The sequence below is a fragment of the Anabrus simplex genome, chromosome 3 (genome assembly GCF_040414725.1).
Source record: "Anabrus simplex isolate iqAnaSimp1 chromosome 3, ASM4041472v1, whole genome shotgun sequence".
NCBI lineage: Eukaryota > Metazoa > Arthropoda > Insecta > Orthoptera > Tettigoniidae > Anabrus > Anabrus simplex.
In genome coordinates, this window is record NC_090267.1 from 7699014 (window position 1) to 7718274 (window position 19261).

The 19261-nt window shown below is 37.8% G+C and overlaps 1 protein-coding gene across 1 annotated transcript in view; it reads right to left on the bottom strand.

Moving 5' to 3' along the window:
- Window positions 1–2437: 2437 nt before the first annotated feature.
- LOC136866923 (zinc finger protein ZFP2-like) overlaps window positions 2438–19261 on the bottom strand; it is a 42348-nt gene continuing 25524 nt past the window's right edge. The window contains exons 3-4 of the mRNA XM_068226545.1: window positions 14234–14316; window positions 2438–3344 (exon numbers count right to left, since the gene is read on the bottom strand). Of these exons, the coding sequence (XP_068082646.1) occupies window positions 2438–3344; window positions 14234–14316 (990 nt within the window). The remainder of the gene's footprint in view (window positions 3345–14233; window positions 14317–19261) is intronic.

Here is a 19261-nt window from a genome sequence, read left to right on the forward strand (position 1 = left end):
GTAGAGTAATATAATCTGTGAGTGTCAATTAAGAATTGCAGATCTATATACTGGATCCCTCAGAAGCGCTAACGAACATAACTGAACTTTTTGTGAGTACTATTTATTCCATTTTAAATCTTCTATGTACATGGGAATTTTGTAAATCTAAAATTGACATGCACATAAAAACGTATTCCCAGGCTGAGATTGTTAGTTAACTGCCTAAAATATTTAGGTAGAAGTTACTGTATAAGCTTTGCTATAGGGAAGAAACAAACTCGGTATCTCGGTGTGAATGCACTTAGTACGTTCATGCCCAAAGTATTGACAAATTAAAATAGTATGATTTTTCAACAATTAAATACACTATATTCGAGTAAATATTTAACTTGTGGCCAATGCATTGTCCATTTTAGTCCAAAGTTGCTTTTATTATTATAATAATAATAATTATTATTATTGAATATCGAAAGCAGTTTGGAACCCTATTTTACATAGTATACTAGGGTTGTAGTTAAAATATATATTCAGTTTTACAATGAAAAAGAATTCATGTATCCAATCGATGGAAAATGACGTGGATGAAGTTTATAAAATATTTGTAACAGCATGGCTTCTTAAACAAATTATACAGGGGTTTCGATAATGTAATGTTGCAATAATTCAAATGAGAGTTCAAGTCATGCCTTCTTCTTTCAAATGCAGCACATTCAAACAGTAGGTGATCCACCGTGTGTGAGAATCCGCAAACAAACACGTAGCCATCAGGACGATTAACTCTGAATCGATAAAAATAGTAACCAAACTTGCCAGGACCAGTCAAAAATTGAGTAATTTCAAAGCTTGGCACCAACACGTTACTTTGTAGGCGATTGAAAATATCACGGAAGAATATTTCTCTGGTAAGTTGGCCTCTAGTGGAAGAAGCCCAAATGTTGTTCCAGTGATGGATTACGTGCTTCTTTATGATATTTAGCGTAGCTAGGTGACGTTTTGTCATGTAGCCGCTGCTTTCGCCAGTAGATCAGCTTTTTCGTTTCCAGATGTTCCCCAATGACAGTGAATACAGACAAAACAGATGTGCAGACTTTGTTGAGCTGTGGTTCTAATAGCTACAGCTATTGGATTCAGATTATATTTATTATTTATCTTATTCAACGCAGCTTGCGAATCACTTAATAACCCAGATTTATTATTGTTAGATTTGCACCATTCGATCGCAGACTTGGTCGCCCACAGTTCAGCCTGGAAAATAGAGCATGTGGAAGACAGTTTGTACTGGGATGAGAACAACTCAGAATCGTTTTCAAGAAGAACAAAGGTACATCCATCTGTACTTGGTATGCGAGATCCATCTGTGTAAATAAAGCAGTCATAGGTAAGTGAACAATTTTCATAAATTAAGTTTTTGATGAGACTTGAGTGATCAGACTGTAGAAAATGACAAGGTTGCTCTAGAGTGGTATTCAGAATGGGCATTGGTGACACTTTACTTTTCTTCAAAAAAGTCAGAACAGCTTTTGCTATCGCCGTCAGAAATAGTGGGTCATTGCCTGCAATAAGAAGAGCTGCATCAGCAGAGGTGGTGCGGTAAGCACGGGAAATACGAAGGGCAAATCCTCTCTGAATTTGCATCAATTTATGCTGAGCCCATTTCTTCTGAAGTGTCATTCGAAAAGAGGAAACACAATACAATATGAGACGTACAAACGCTGAATCATAAATAATTCTTAGTACCTCTGAATTTAGTCCCCACGAATGTCTGCAGGCAATAGCTAAACCTTGCATAAACTTACTGCCTTTGTGTTGTAGCTTGTTGAAATGGGCCCTGAAGGTTAACTTCTTGTCAAGTACAACTCCCAGATAAAGAATATAATTTTCAATTGTGATATTTTGTCCATACATTTTAATATTAGGGTTTCTTAGTTTCCTTCTCCTTGTAACAAGCATGGCCTTCGTTTTCTGGGGATTAAATAGTAATTTATTATCACAACCCCAAGGAAATAAAACGTCAAGAGACAAATTTGCTCCTACTCTCAGATCCCGCACATTATCTGTTTTAATTAAAAGAAGGGCGTCATCAGCGTAGGCCACAACTTTACAACCAGCAGGAAGACGTAAAGTTAGAAGTTCCTCGTATAAAATGTTCAAAAAAATCAGGACTGCAGATAGATCCTTGTGGGCAATCCGTTTTCAGTATCTTTGAAGAAACTGCTGATCCGACTTGAAGTTTTTAAGCAAGTACTTAAATAATGTCTTCAGTCAGGAAAATCACTCCCCATTAGGGAGTGAGCCAGTTATTTTACTGAGCTTCCCATTTAATGGGTTAAGTTGTATGATTCTCTAAACATTTTATAGCATTACCCGACAAGTGTTGGCTTTGACAGCTGTGTGCTTTCAATGTGAACTTACTGTCAGACTGACTTTATGGCTGAAGGATTTGCCACAGATATTTTTAGCAGTATGGCTTCACGTCTATATGTATCTTCAGGTGTCTCGTAAGTGCACTCCTCACGGTAAAGAGTTTACCACAGATATCGCAATGGTGTGGCTTCTCACCTGTGTGTGTAAGCATGTGTTCTTCCAGGATGGCTTTTCTGCTGAAGGATTTGCCACAGACTTCGCACCGGTATGGCTTCTCTCCGGTGTGAGACCGCATGTGTTTCCAGAGTGCACTTCTATCGGCGAAGTGCTTACTACAGATACTGCATTGGTGTACTTTCTCGCCCGTGTGGGTACGCATATGATCTGCTAGGATTACTTTCTGGCTGTAGGATTTACCGCAGACATTGCAGCAGTAAGGCCTATCCCCTGTATGGGTCCGCATATGAGCTGCTAGGTGTACATTCTGAACAAACGATTTATCGCAGACATTGCACCAATAAGGCTTATTTCCGTTGTGGTTTCGCATGTGTACGGTAAGACTGAATTTCTGGCAGAAGGATCTACCACAGACATTGCATTTGTATGGTTTCTCACCTGTATGAGTTCGAATGTGTGTGCCTAAGTACCATGAATTTCTGAACATCTTATGACAGAATAGACACTCCTGGTCCTTCCTTCGCATGTGGAACAATATGTGCCTTGTCATCATATTCCTCTTTTTAAAGCTCTTATCGCATATTCCGCACTTTAGAAGTGGCTGTTCAAAATGGATCATAGCGTGCTCCGACAGTCTGTTTCCGCTACCAAAGAGCTTTCCGCAGTGACCGCACTTGAAGGGACGATCATTTTTGTGTATCTTCTGGTGTCGCAAGAGGCCCAACTTCCTGGCCAGAACTTTACCACACACATTGCACCTGAAACAAGGTGCTCCACCATCCGTAGCTTGATGACCTGCGTAGCTCACCTCGGGTCTGGATCTACAATGAAAGAATTAAAATGATGTTACAATTCGTTCAACAGTCAACTCCACTACAACTCTCACACAAAGGAAATACTATTGAACACTCCACTCACTAATATCACAGTCGAACATATACAGTCGTGAAGCTCTAATAAGAGGAAGGTTCATCCACTTGACAGCTGGAGCGACACTAGCACCTCTAGCGGCGAGGTAGAGGGAACTTGCTAGCAGACAACAGCGAAGGAATTACCACTAGTCTAAAATGGTCGTAACTTCTGAACTATTCATGCAAATAATGTCCTGACAAGGTTATTGTAATCCTCATGAAAGATTGGAGGAGGTCACACAATTTATTTTGATGAGGAGTTCGAGGATAATATCGAAATATTTACTTAAACTTAAGGAGTTATGTTTTTTTACCGCGGATTATAACATAAAATCGCTTCGTGAGGGCAACCGTGTCGAAATAGATATATACCATCGCGGACTTTTTGTAGAGGTCTTCATGCTCTACAATTCGTATGCTCACATTTGGGGTCTATCGTTGACGGTTCAGGCAGCGTAAGGCAAGAAAGCAAGTGACCGACCAACTTGGCTGGTTCCAAGTCGATCCGATCGCATCAGTGAACTACGTCTGGGCCAATTAGCAAAATTCGCCACACTACTTCAGAGAAGGCATGTAGGCATCTGTAAGGTGCAGTAAAAAAGATGGGGTGGAGGAAAGTGAGGCAAAATGGGGTGTGGTTACTAACAAATGTACAACAGAAACCAAAGAAAACTAATTGTGTTGGCTTTGTTAGGGGGGGGGGTGTATTTTGCCTGAAGGCAGGTCCGAATCTCCTGAGACGTTATTAAAGAACTTGGATTTCTTTGGCAAATCATTTGAGATTCGTAGCACGTTCTGAATTGAAACAAGTGTGCAGCGGAGCGCATCATGTTGGCGCCCCTCGTAAACAAACGTCCTACCCAGTTGGTGGTGCTCCTAGCGGCCGCCAGTATAAACTGCGACAATGAAGTAAATTATTGAGACGGACAAGTGAAAAATGTTATTAGTTATCTATACTGTGATGGGGTTTGCTTCAGATGGAATGTTGTGTTTCTTGATAAAAAGGATGGGAAGAGGAAATATGATCCTGGTTAATGATCGTTGTTGGATTAATGGGTTGAACACCCTTCCTTGCAACGGCGCCAACCGGCGAACTTGTTTTCTTTCAGAATTTAATGTGGGATACGTTTTTTCCTTCTACGCCAATTCAGGCCTAGTAATGTTTAATCTGTTGTATTTATTCCGGAACCTCTAACTAAATGTACTGATTGATATGGGTCAATTTCGTGTAAATTTTATCGCACTGTGAACTAAATCTCATATTATGTTGACTCTAACGTTCATTTCTTCTTATGTAACTGTAACCTCAAAATTATTACGGTAGCTCACTTTAGCCTTGTTTTTTGATATGTTACATTTGGCCTTGGCTATTGTTCTGGCTGTTGCCAGCTCCTTACGTTTATTTGATGATAATTTGTTTTTTATGCCTTCCATTGTTGTTTGTCAACAACGAGAGACTTTAGATGTTACCAATAAGATGATTACTGGATGACCTTTTCTTGTGGTCCTTAAGCTTGTGAATTCGTGGGAGAATCCTGACTGATCATCAAATTAGATCTGTCTCAAACTTAAATTATTTTCACTTGTATTTTTGAACCTTAAAACTTGTGAGATTGTTTCCTTTATTCTGATATTATATTACTAGTCTCACTAAACAGAAATAATTTTGGGGTTCCGGATATTATTTTCTGTTCAGTAGTAATCTATTTCTTCTAGTTATAATTTAAGTAAATGTTTTTGTTTTTTGGATTGAGGTACCTCACTTAAGTTTTTTAAATTTTGATTATCAGCAAACTTAGTGTCCCTAGTTAGTCAATATAGCTCACTATTTTTATTTATCAACAGATTTTAACTTTTAAAGCTGTTCATCTAACTACATATGTGATATTTAAATTCAAATAGATTTATTAAAATTATTTATTTTAACTGGTGTTGCTCATTTCATGGGACATAGGTAAGAGAGCTGAAATTTTAATACTAGTTCCTGGCATTTAATAATCCACTTCTGGAGTGGGCTTCTCCCTTCAACAATAAATTATTGCCACTGGTGAGTATATTTCTTATGTGACACTCCACAGAGGTGTGCCTAAGCTGTAGGATGGCCAGTTCCTTTCCGCTCCTCCATTCCCTTACCCCCACCAACAGCGCATGGCAACCCATCCAAATCTTGACCACGCCCAATACTGCTTAACTTCGGAGATCCCCGGTGTTTTAAGACGCCTACGGCCGTTGGCTTGGCTTTGTAATATCAGAAAAATTTTGTCCGTTCAGTCTCCGAGATGCAAATATATAAAAATCGCTTGATGTAACTTGTCTACATTGATGATAGAATGAAAATCCAATTTTTCAGTACAACACTCCACAAAATGGCCTGGGCATGGAAACAAAAGGTGCCTTCTTGCAACTACTTGGAGGTGTACTGTTGACTACCTCATTGTTGCCTGTGGTCTAAATGGACATCGATGGAGGAAAGAAGACCACACAGCCCACTGCGGTCATGGATAACGATGACAACAGCCAACAAATTCCCAATTATGCACAAACTGATCATCAAGAATACCCTGTTCTAAAGGCGTGATACTCATCCACTCAGGTGCTAAAGTGGCTCCCATCCAACTCACACCACATCCTTGCAACACTGACCAGTCATCTGTGAGCTGTGGATAAAGTCACCAAGAGACCAACACTGCACAGGAAATGGACCAATAAGGATCAAATGGTGGCACCTGAAGAAGGAGTTACAGTGGCACAAATCACCATAGTTGAAGTGAGCCGGACTAAACTGAAAGACGCCACACGCTTTATTCTTGGAACAACTAAATGAGGGTGACAATGATCAAGGATTAACAATGACATGTGGATTCAGAATGACGATGTTAAGAATGCAGTAAGGTTGAAGGAACAGCTGTTCCACAAGTTTCTTGCTTGTAAGAATGCCTGCAAAGTAACCATTAGTAAAGTGAAAGAGGTCACTGCCATAATGAAAACAAACAGCTATGCAGGTCTATATGTGATATGTTTATACGGCATCAATGAAGAAACAGATGATTTGCTACTGGACTGACAGGAATCACGAGAATGCTGACGGAACTACTTTGATTAAATTTCAATTTTGCAATTTCCATATCTACCTGTCCCAATCACCTCTACTGTTGAAGGTCCAATGAAGGAAACTGACGTCACCAAAGTCCAGGCTCCGCTGAAGGAAATCAAACCAGGGAAAGCCATCGGTCCCCCTGATCATCCAGCTGAGTTATGTTTCCCTCAACAGTGCGATGCAGCAGTTGTGGCTAAGACAAGCTTTTCAAGCAGATCTCAAAGAAAGTGAAATTAGAACAGATTTCTGATGGTGTATCCATCTAAAAGTCAGAGAGGACCTGCCGATTTTCATAATTACTGCCCAATCAGGCTTCTGAGCCAAGAAATTACTGTTTTTGAACAAATCCTCAATAATAGGTGTAGCCATTTAGCCAAACTTACAACAAGCCAAGCTGGATTTGTGTGAAATTCTGGCACAACCAGAGCAATACACGCTTTAAGACTGTTAGTTGAGAGACAATGTTAAAAATAAGAAGCTTCATCTCAATTTTCTGAACCTTGAGAAAACCTTCCATCGGGTACTTCATGACCTTACCTGGTCAGTGCTACAAGAACATGCCATTCCAGAGCATGTTGTTGATAGGGTATAATTACTCTACATAGAAACAAGGAGTTATGATCAAGCTGAAGCAGGAGCGTCTGATTACTTCCGCATAACTAGGAGTCCACCAAGACCCTGCCTTATTACCACTGCTGTTCATTCTTGTGATGGGCACATTACATCAGACCAGCACAAGCCAATTTCATGGACATTTCTCTATGCAAATTATGACATTTGCCTCAACAAAAAGAAGAGAGAATACATGACATTACATTGTTGAGAGGTTGGAATCATGCATATAGATGGTGAAGATATAGATTGAGTAGAGAATTTTAAATACCTTGGCTCCACAACCTCTGGTGAGGGCTGACTTACTGACAAAGTCAACTTAAGGATATACAAGGCCTGGCTGAAGTGGAGAATGACAAGGGGCACCCTTTCAACTCTCAATTGAAGGACCATCTGAAATCTAAGATCTAACAACTGTTATCAACCCTGTCTTTTTTAAGGCAACGAATGCTGGACAGATAAAGAGAAGGTAGAACACCAACTAAGCATCAAGGATACAAAGATGTTCAGGTGGAAGGCTGGCATAACTAGATCTGTCTCAAACATTTCAAATGATATTATTAGGACAAGTTTTGTCATTGCACGAAACCAGCAAAAAATTGAGGAGGGCCATGTGCGCTGGTTTTGGCAAGTGTTGCATGAACAGGTTGCTATATTGTGAAAGGGAGCATATGCATAGTAAATCAGTGGAAAAATGTGCAAGGGACGAACAAGACAGCAAAGGGCAGATACAGCACAAAATGACCCAAAAGCTGTCAAACTACATGAAGACATGGAACGAGACTGATCTAATTGGAGACAATGTATCACAACACCGGACCCTGCCACCAGACAGGACTAACACTAAGGAAGCAGAATGATAAGTATTCTATTGTAAAAAAAGGGATACAATGGATATTTCATACATACCATTTTTCAACTTAACATGTTCAAGTTCTCTCCCTAAAGCATGCATCCAATATCTATAAATGACTGATTTTCACAAAATAACGTTTGAATGACGGAATGCTTCTGGATTTCGTGTTTTAGTGACTGCATTAAATGTAATATATTAAAAATATATAACTCTACAAAAGAAAAATTTCAGGATTATCTTTGTTAATAGGCAGTGACAGTTTGAGTATCCAGTGAAAAATTCTATGAGTACCAACAACTCAGTGTATTCTAGGCTGAATGGAATATCGCAAGTCATACTTCTGTTTACATCTGCCACAGACAGCAGACAACCAAATCAATTAATTTATTTACACCCTGATCAAGTCTATAAATATGAAGACCATGCAGGAGTGGCACAAAGTGGTCAGCTCAGGGCCGTGTGACACTTGACACTCTAGAAGTGGAGGGAAATTGCAGCACTAATTGGTTAGCTCAGGGCCATGTGCCTCTTCACAAACAGAAGGTAACCTCATCACTAATTGCTTAGCTCGGGGCCATGGGTCTCTTCACAAATGGAAGGTAACCTCATCACTAATTGCTTAGCTCAGGGCCATGTGCCTCTTCATAAACAGAAGGTAACCTCATCACTAATTGCTTAGCTCAGGGCCATGGGTCTCTTCACAAATGGAAGGTAACCTCATCACTAATTGCTTAGCTCAGGGCCATGTGCCTCTTCACAAACAGAAGGTAAGCTCATCACTAATTGCTTAGCTCAGGGCCATGGGTCTCTTCACAAACAGAAGGTAAGCTCATCACTAATTGCTTAGCTCGGGGCCATGGGTCTCTTCACAAATGGAAGGTAACCTCATCACTAATTGCTTAGCTCAGGGCCATGTGCCTCTTCACAAACAGAAGGTAAGCTCATCACTAATTGCTTAGCTCGGGGCCATGGGTCTCTTCACAAATGGAAGGTAACCTTATCAGTAATTGGTTAGCTCAGTGCCATGTGTGTCTACACAAACGTAAGTTAACCTCACCACTATTTTTTAGGTCAGGGCTATGTTTCTCTCCACAAGTGGAAGGTAACCTCATAAATATGGGGTAAGTTCAGGAGTATGTGCCTTTCCACAAGTCAGCAAATAGGAAATTTTGTGATTCTTAAAGTCTGTTCTTATGTAATTCAGTACAAAATTGACACAGCTAATCTGTTAGATATTTTGAAAGAAGTCATTTATGTTGCTGCATGATATTTGCAGACTGCTGAAATGAGAGTCAGGTTAAGACAGCGCCAGAGGTGAGATATAAAAAAAGTGGGAAGCAGTAGATACACTAAGATCAGGTTGACTGAATCCTTTCAGAAGCTTCTAGAACCTCAGGTATACAACAAACAAACCTTCGTAGACAATGGACTGTCCTCTGCCTTCTATACCAAGGAAAAAGAATGCACATGATAGCTTGTCACATTGTTGGTTTGAGTGAATCTTCAGAAGATACGTTTAGGGAGAACAAAGCTAAATTACACTCCATCCAAAAATAGTGATATGCATTTTGTGTGCAACATTTTTATTGGTGGTCATATTACAAGATTTTTCTCTAACGTAGCCTATTGTGTCCTGTTACACAAGAATTACAAAGAAACAGCAGAATTTGAACCTCGAGGAGTTGAGATATTTGGGCATTCTTCAGTTTTCCGCATGGTTCTACTCAGACTAATCAGAGGGCGTAAGGTGATAATGGGCAGTTCTGTGGACTGAAATGAATATTTCTCGCCACTAGTTGTGAATGCACAAGTCGACGCGTCATTACATTTGAGAAGACTTTAACTACCCACAAGATGAAATAAACCTTTCAGAATTCGTAGTTTCCACCACTAATCTGGTTACAAGTCAAACATGGGGCTATGACTAGCCATTGCAGAACCTGCCGATACAAGGGCGCAGCTAAGACCACAAATCCGAGCTTATACAAACTTTCCTCAAGGATTATAAAAGATTGTTACATACAATAATCAACAAAGATGTGACAGTGAAAAATTAATTAGCATGTACTCCAATGGCACATCTACAGTTCAAAAACACTGCTGCATTAAAAGTTTGAAGACAGGATATTCATTTGCGCTACTCTGTTATATCACCGATAAAAATAACAATTTTGAAATAATATTCTATCATTACTTTATTACTTACCTACTCATATGAGATAATAAATAAATTTACTTGAAGAATTCTGGAATTTTTTTTAGACAACCTGCACAAATTTAAAACTTCTCTTCAAGATGTCCATTTTCTTACTTCATACTAGGCTATAACCTTTCAATGGTCTCGAGGTCAAGTGCAAAGGAGCCATTGAAAGTTATAAGTAATATAGATCAAGAGAAGCGGTGCATAAGTACACATCCAGCCGGAATACGTCCAATCTACACATCCAACTACGTGCGTAAACCGAGACAACTCATTCATTAAAAGGAAATCTAATGGAATGAAATCAGGAAATTCACAAGCTCAGAACCCCGTGGTATTCAGATGACTGAATTAAGAACATGAGTTGGGATACAAATCAAGACCAGTAGATGAAAGATCGTATTAACAGCTGTGAAGGAGAAATCTCATATGTAATATTCAGGTCCAGAAACATCATGCGGCAGAGGCCATGGAACAGTTTGGAGCAATGCCAGGTCAATCATCAAGAAGGCATATACGGAGTGACGGATCGTATGCATTGAGAAAATAAATGAACGGCAGAATGTGTTCCTTTGCGCAGTTCTGTGAATGAAGAGAGTGACTGTGTTAGGCAAAGTTCCTCAAGTGTCAAAAACATATGTAATGGAGATTACGACATAGTAATTTTAGTGTGAATCATAAAATGCGAATCAAAGTGTTATTGTGATGTTATTAAAATAGGATTTTGTTTTATGACAATGTATGAAGAAAAAACATTGTAGAAGGTTGATTTGAGAATAGCTCTGATGTATATTGAAAGGAATTGGGGAGATTATAAGAGTTTTTAAGATATTGCAAGGTTTAAAAGAGCTCAATAATCAATTACACAATGTCAATATACGAAGGCTAGTTTAGTAAATGAAATTGAGAATTTTAAACTCTGTTTAGCACAATCCTAATCTGGTCTGTACAAGTTTCAGGGTGGAAGAACAACGAAAACTGGTTATTATTATTATTATGATGAAGGGTCTAAGATGGAGATGTGTGCCTAATTTGAGACTGGGATCCTGATGGGTCCGAGTTCTGCTGGAGTGGCCACAATAATATGAAAACAGATGTCCATAGCTACCACAACCTAAAGGATGGGATGAACAACAGTCTTCGGATGTTAAGTACCCAAGCACTGTCTTTCCTTATTCTATTTGTAGAAGCTTATAGTAGTGTTAGATTTGTCATCATAATGCGGGGTACCGAGCTCGATAGATGCAGTTGCTTAAGTGTGTCCAGTATCCAGTAATCGGGAGATAGTGGGTTCGAGCCCCACTGTTGGCAGCCCTGAAAATGGTTTTCCATGGTTTCCCATTTTCACTAGGCAAATGCCGGGGCTGTATCTTAATTAAGGCCATGGCCACTTCCAATTCCTACGCCTTTCCTATCCCATCATCACCGTAAGACATATCTGTGTCGATGCGACATAAAGCAAATAGCATAATGCGGGTGACCTTTTAAGAAAATGGCTTGAGTAACCTAACGTATCTGTCATTATGTATCTATGTGAAGTGTTGATCTAATCATTGGTAAGAGTGAAATTCGGTCTATCGACAATGTCAAGTAGTAAAGGTATACAGGTGTGATTATATTTCATCTAATTTCCAGATACTGTCTGAATAATCGTGAGAATCTATTTGCGATGAGATAATATCGAGTGCTGTGTAGGTAAGTTCAGTGAGTGATTGTACGTAATTTATGTCAATGTCGTGATCCTCTTTGAATAACTTGTGCTGCAGAATAATTACTGAAGTGCGTATATGCTGTAATGATACGATGATTTTATATGCGTAAAGTTGAGGTTCTTCGATACCTGCGCTTGTATATTTGAATAATGATGTAGACATGGTGCAGATTTTTTAAGAGATATGGTAAATATTAGGGTTGTCGAATATGTTATGATAAGATAGTGTGATTATTATAAGAATGTGGTTGTTGAGACTGACACTACGGTAATGTGGTAAATCTTCGAGAATGTCAATGGAACTAGGGTGGTAATGTTAAGTGAGATGTTCATCATGTGATTTTATAGATGTTGAATAGGCAAGTGGAATAATGTGATGCTAGTATTTTCAAAGGTATCCAGGATAGATTAAATGTTAAGCGTGTGGAAATCATCAAAATACGAATTTATGGCATGGCATGAAGGTAAAATGGATATATTAGCGGATGAGTTGTTAGGATCTTCGGGATGACATATCTAAACAATGAAATAAGTTGTTTTATGAGATTAATGTCACCTGATGAATTGCGTTGGCATTCAAGGTAATTGCTTGCCGTAGTTATTTAGGCAGTAGAATTATTATCAGGAATCACTGAGAGAGATCAGATGCAGTACAGACTTTCAGATATTATCGTTTCATTAAATATGCCAGTAGTTAGATGTTGTTGATTTTCAGGTACAACGAAGCCGAGTGTTCCTGATGAATGTGACATCACCGTGATTGTTCATTTATTGAATTTATTTGGGTCCTTTTGGATGATTGACAGATGATTAAAGTTAGGGTCACTAACCGTCAGGATATTCCAGTTGTATATTAGATAGCTAGACAGTTAAATGATCAAAGAGATAGAACTGTGGTAGGCAGACTATGGGCAAATATTGACTCAGATGAATGAACAAAGTGAATGCTTCATGATTGGCAGAATTTTGGAACTGTTAATAATTTCATTGTTTGTGGAAAATGTTTCAGATATTATGATGAATTATTTAATAGTTTAAAGGGTAACGTCAGATAATGTTTTTTTTAAATGTATTTGCGGAACCATCAAAGATTGATAAGATGTGTGTTACTTGTAATTCTCCCTCATGTTGTCTAGTCAGATGATTATTACTATTATTATATTTTCCTTCAGGATTACTTAATTAAATGGATTATCCTTCCAAAACTTTATTGCAATCTTTCCTTCTTAAATTATAATTTAAGAACCTGCACATAGTTAGGTAGGATGTGGAAATTACTCTGTTTGAGCTGATGTTGGAAGAGATTTGACCAGTACTGCTGAATGACCATGACCGTGAGTGCAGTTTCTTGCGAACCCTTGATACTAGCCGAGGTTTAACCGAAGAAAATCCTGTCATTTCGAACCACCCACATCCACGAATGGTCAAAATACTAATTGTGTAAATATGTTTGCAATCAACACTGTACAAGCACATGCCTGGGAAATGGCAACAATTGTCATGTGTGACCACAACACTAGCACAAACATAAATTCAACACCGAGATAACTTTTACGCTTACAACAATGTGGACATTTTATTTGAAAACTTTGATATGTAAGATGTAACACCGCTGAACTGAATGTTTCATTTCTAGATTACATTATTTGCCATGGTTTTCATAAATGGAGGAATTTGACTTAATACACAATTGAACCAGGTAGATCGTAAAAATGGTATCTAACCAAATAAACAATTTTTAAAATGGCATTCTTTGAATTGTCACACTATTGAACTGAGCCATCAATATATTGATTAATGAAGCTAAATTATGTTAGTTTGAAATTATTATATTGTTTGCAATGTACATAAAAAACATAACAATTTTGAATTTGTAGATTTAGTTTATAATATACAATCATGCCTTTTTCTGTGTGTCACCGTTGGTACAAATGTATGAAATATTTGCAAATAACTGGATGCAATAGTTGCAGATGGCACTTCAGATGATAAAATGTGATGAAAAAGGATGCGGTGACAGTGAAAAAAGAACACATATTTCACAGTTGCTTAAAGGTATTTTAAACAGATACAATTCAGAAATATCTAGCTTTAACAGAGATTTTTTGTAGATATATATTCCGTAAAACTACAAGAGGGGACAAGAAATATGATCTCAATGTTCCTGAAAATTTGAGATAATTTTAGCCAACAGAATTTTAAGATATTAGTGTTTAAATGTAACATTTTAAAGGACGGATGACCAGCTTTTGGAATTAAAACATCCACTACTCAAGAAAACTGTGAATACGTACAGCATATTCAGGGTTTGTGGTGTACATACTTTGTTTCTTCTTTGATGTATGGTACAAGCTGACAAACTGTGTGTTGTTCTACGAATATTTCCTCCTTAATGTCTTCAGAAGGCTGTAAGTAAGAAATAAGAGAAGTAGAATAAACAAGTAAGGGAATAAAAATATACAGGCCTAAACAACAAAGAGCTGAGAAAATAAATTTCATATTGGCACAATAAGAGTATAATTAATTTATCTCCGAATTTTTAAATGTAAACATTTAAGAATGGAAAGGAACGATCATATCGAATCAAATCAAAATCACCTTATTTGCAAAAGAAGTGCCCAAATCAATGGCAAGTGGTACACAAAAATACATTATTATCAAACACTAAATTTTAAATTGACAAGAGAAGAAGACATTTTCGTAAAACACAGTATGATAAAATTTACAACAACAATTTTTCTACTAATCGTACAGCTTGTGCTTACAGTATGTGGAATTACTTTACATAATACTATACAACTGCTATAAGATTAACATATAAATTGAATTTATTTGTTTCACTACATAACAAAAATTCTATATGTTTATTTCTTTGTGTTTATTGTATAAAAGCAACGTGCTGAACTTGAATATGACATTATTTTTTCAATGGTTTGTGAAAATTTGTGTATTTCTGGCAGTCGTAGTTGTTCAAGGTGATCACCACTAGATCGCTTTAATGCGAGGCTCCATCAGTATTGGTATACATCTGGAAAGGTTCATATATAGACTTCTTTAAAAGGCCAAATGTATATATCAACATTTTTCACAAAATGTCTTCCTGTCATTTGTGAATGTAGATCCAATTCTGTGGTTATAAGTAACGTTGAATTGTTGTCTTTTAACAAAAAGATGTCAACATCCAGACGTTGTAAATTGCCAGAAGATGCATTTTGTTATGTTTGCGGCCATTATATTGGATCTAAACAAGTGAAACATAAAATTGTGCCCGGTACAAATTTCTGTAAGACGTACCGCGCTTATTTCAGTGTGCATGTTCGAGACCAAATCTTTCATGGGTTCCCCCTATCACTTGAGGCAGCTGTCGGTCTACTTTAGAGGGTTGACCACGTGGGACAAGAAAATGTATGCCATTGGCAATTCCCCGAACATGGCCAGAGCCTACAAATCATCACGATGACTGTTATTCTTGTATGGTGGATATTCCACATTACAAAAGTACAAAAAGCAGGAAAATTATTCCATATCCTAGCATACCATCATCTAACTCCAGTACCAGATAGTGAAGAGCTACCAATTCCATCACTACCAAAACAGAATACACAAGAAAAGGACATAGAGGCGAATTCAAATGATTACAGTGATTTTAGTTTTAGAGTTTTGGTGATGACAGCAATTTGGAACCAGAGCTTTTTACACAGTCAAAATTGGATGACCTTGTTAGGGAGTTGAAACAAACTAAATCAAAGGCTGCATCCTACCTGAATCAATATAACTTGCTCGATAAATCCTGTAAAATAACAAAACATAGGCTAAGAAAAGAGGATTTTGCATGCTTTTACCAAATATACAGAATTCTTTGTTTAAGTAGTGATGTTAATGGTCTGTTTGAACACATTAAGATTCCTCATGAACTGGATCAATGGTGTCCATTTATAGACAGTTCAAGTAGAAGTCTCAAAGCTGTCCTACTGCACAATGGGAATAAGTTTCCTTCCATACCAGTAGCTCATTCAGTGCAGCTTAAGGAGACTTATGAAAACATGAAGCTGCTCCTGGAAAAGCTAAACTATGGATGTCACAAATCGGATGTTTATGGTGATTTTAAGATTTTGGGATTTCTTCTGGGGCTGAAGATGGCTACATCAAATATTCTTGCTTCCTCTGCCTGTGAGACAACAGAGAGAATGATCAGCATTTCACCAGGAAACAATGTTCAACAAGAAAATAACTTGTTCCAGGTGCACACAACATGAGAAATGAGCCCCTTATGTCCAGGGAGAAAATTCTGTTACCACCACTCCATTTAAAACTTGGATTTGCTAAACAATTCATCAAAGGTTTAGACAGCAACAGTGAAGCTCTGAGCCTCATCAAAACAATGTTCCCAAGTTATCGGAAGAAAAATACAAGGCAGAATTTTCATCAGACCTCAGATTCGTGTGATATTACAATCAAAAGAACTCGTAGATGCAATGACTCTTGATGATCGAAAAGCCTAGGATGCTTTTAGAACGGTAGTGCAACAGTCCTTGGGAAACAACAGATGTGAGAATTACATGAAACTAATAGAGAATTTGATACAGAGTTATCATGTACTTGGATGTATAATGTCGGTGAAACTGCACTATTCGTTTCCTCACATTGATTTCTTTAGGCCAAATTTAGGAACAGTAAGTGAAGAACACAGTGAACGCTTTCACCAAGACATTCATTGCATGGAAAGAGGATACCGGGGACGTTGATACTGTGCTATGATGGGAGAGTATGTGTGGAGTAATTCGCTATATGCAGATGATGTTGCACTAGCTGATAGACCCAGAACAGGACTGCGGCATCAAGGTGAAGATTGGAAAAACTTATCTGTTTCTCTCAATACAACCTTAGAATGAACATAAAGACGAGTGAATACCTGGACTCCTCCAAACAATTTACTGGCTCAATCCAAGAGTATTCAGGTATCATCTTCTTGAATCAGTTTATTGTAAAACCACAAGCAATCTGGGGGAACATATTTTTCAACTAACTCCTACACATCTTTGAACTTTCAGTGTTTTATTTTCAAAGGCCCATGGTAACGAACGTTGACATATTTGGGTAGGGAGAAAGTACTGTTTGGTTTTTCTAGCAGGAAAGCATCTTTTACTAAAGGCACGACGGCTGCCAAAGAACTGCACAACATGATAGCTTTAGTGTACTCCACATACCTGTACTTCGATCACAGTCTAGTACATACAGTCACAAAGCTCTGATGATATTTTTCATCCGAGGTGACTACAGCGCTCCAAGCGGTGAGGAAGATGCAACTTGCTAGCAGACAACAGGGAACGCATTACCACTACAGTTTAAAATAGTCATAACTTCTGAACCATTCATACAAGTAATGCCCTGATAATGTTATTGTAATCCCTATGAAATAGTGGAGGAGGTCGAACAATTTTTTTCAAAGAGGAGTTCGAGGATAATATAATTATTTAATCTTAAGGAGTTATTTTCCTTTACCACAGACTATAACATAAAATCGCTTCTAGAGGGCAACTGGTTCAAAATAGGTATATAACATGGTGGAATTTTTTGTAGAGGTTTCTTTGTAGAGGTTGCTTTCTTGGCTTACGTTGCGTGAACCGTCAACGATAGACCCCAAGTATAAGTGTACGAATTGTAGAGCATAAAAACCTCTACAAAAGGTCTGCGATGGAATATACCTATTTCAAACCGGTTGCTCTCTGGAAGCGATTTTATGTTATAGTCCGTGGTAGAAAAACATAACTCCTTAGGATTAAATAAATATTTCAATATTATCCTTGAACTCCTCATCGAAATAAATTATTTGACCTCCTCCACTATTTCATAAGGTTTAAAATAACCTTGTCAGGGCATTATTTGCATGGATGATTCAGAAGTTATGACCATTTTAAACTGTAGTGGTAATTTGTTCCCTGTTTTCTGCTAGCAAGTTGCCTCAACCTCGCCGCTAGAGGCGCTAGTGTTGCTCCAGATGTCAAGTGGATGAACCTTCCTCTTATTAAAGCTTCGTGACTGTATATATTAGACTGTGCTTTGATATTGTGAACTTACTGCCTTTAGTAGGTTTCTTGGGATTATTGTTTTCATTTACATTCTGACGTTTAGCGTACTTTTGTAATGTCTTAAAATTTCCCTTAAAATGGGTTGTGAAGTCTAAGAACATACTTTGTTTGGCATGTACAACAACAAACTTTTTTGATGTCTTTTTTACCAAGTCTTCATAATCTTTAGGAAGAAAAACACGTTCTCTTTTCCATCTCTCCTTTTCAATGATGCCAAAAGAGTGGTTGCAGGTTAAAAAACTGTCATGGCTCTAGATATCTGTGAGCAGAGCAGTTGTCAGAAAAAAGATAAAGTTGTTTTATGCTGGAACTTAATGTGATTTATTATGAAATGGTTTATCATACTCATAACTTCATTCTGACCTTTCTTTCCGGTACTTTCATGTACATATAACAGTATGATTTTCCATTGCTTACACATTATATAGTGAAGTTATAACATCACAACTGTCTCTTATAGAACATCCCCACTTGGTACTACCGGCAAAGGTAAGTTCTGCTGAAAGTCAAAAGTTAGAACTTCAATCTTGTCATTGGTTTTGGATTCTTTGATTTTTGAGTTCATGTCTTTATAAAACTCCTCACTTTTTCTTTGATGAAATTCTTTTCCAAGTTGTAATGCCTTCAAAGATTCTGGGGTTTTTCAAATTTCATTTGATTATCCAATTGATCACACTTCTGACATGTGTTGGTTTTTGGTGTGCCAAAAGACAGTTTATAGTTGTGGTCAAAATGACAATTGTAAAAATCATAGCTAACTGTTGGTTTGCTCTCTTTGCCATTTTCTATTTTTGAAAGAACCTCGGTCTCATATTTTTGTAAATACAGCCTGTGCATATTTTGAATACTCGAATCCGATGATAGGTACCGTACATTTACATTTTTGTTTCTGCTATAATGAGATACTTGAACAGGGAAGCTTTGTATGTGCTCATCAATCTGATAAATAATATTGTCAGGTATCTTGTTTAGTCTATTTCCATGTTTCCCATGCTTATGCATCAACGTGGGGATACTTTCCTGAAGATAGCCTACTAGACTCTCCACTCTACGTTTCCCTATTCCATAGAGGGAACAAAAAGCTGTTTTGCACACCTTTTTCTCAAAAGTACTATCTTTTACTTTGTAGTGAGCTGCATTGGCCCTCGCTTGTCTTAGGCCTTTGTCTTGGAACAGTTGATAAGCTGACGAGACCACTCAGATGTATATCCTATTTTTCCTTATCTGCCATCACATTAAAGGAGTTTATGATATCAGTTTTG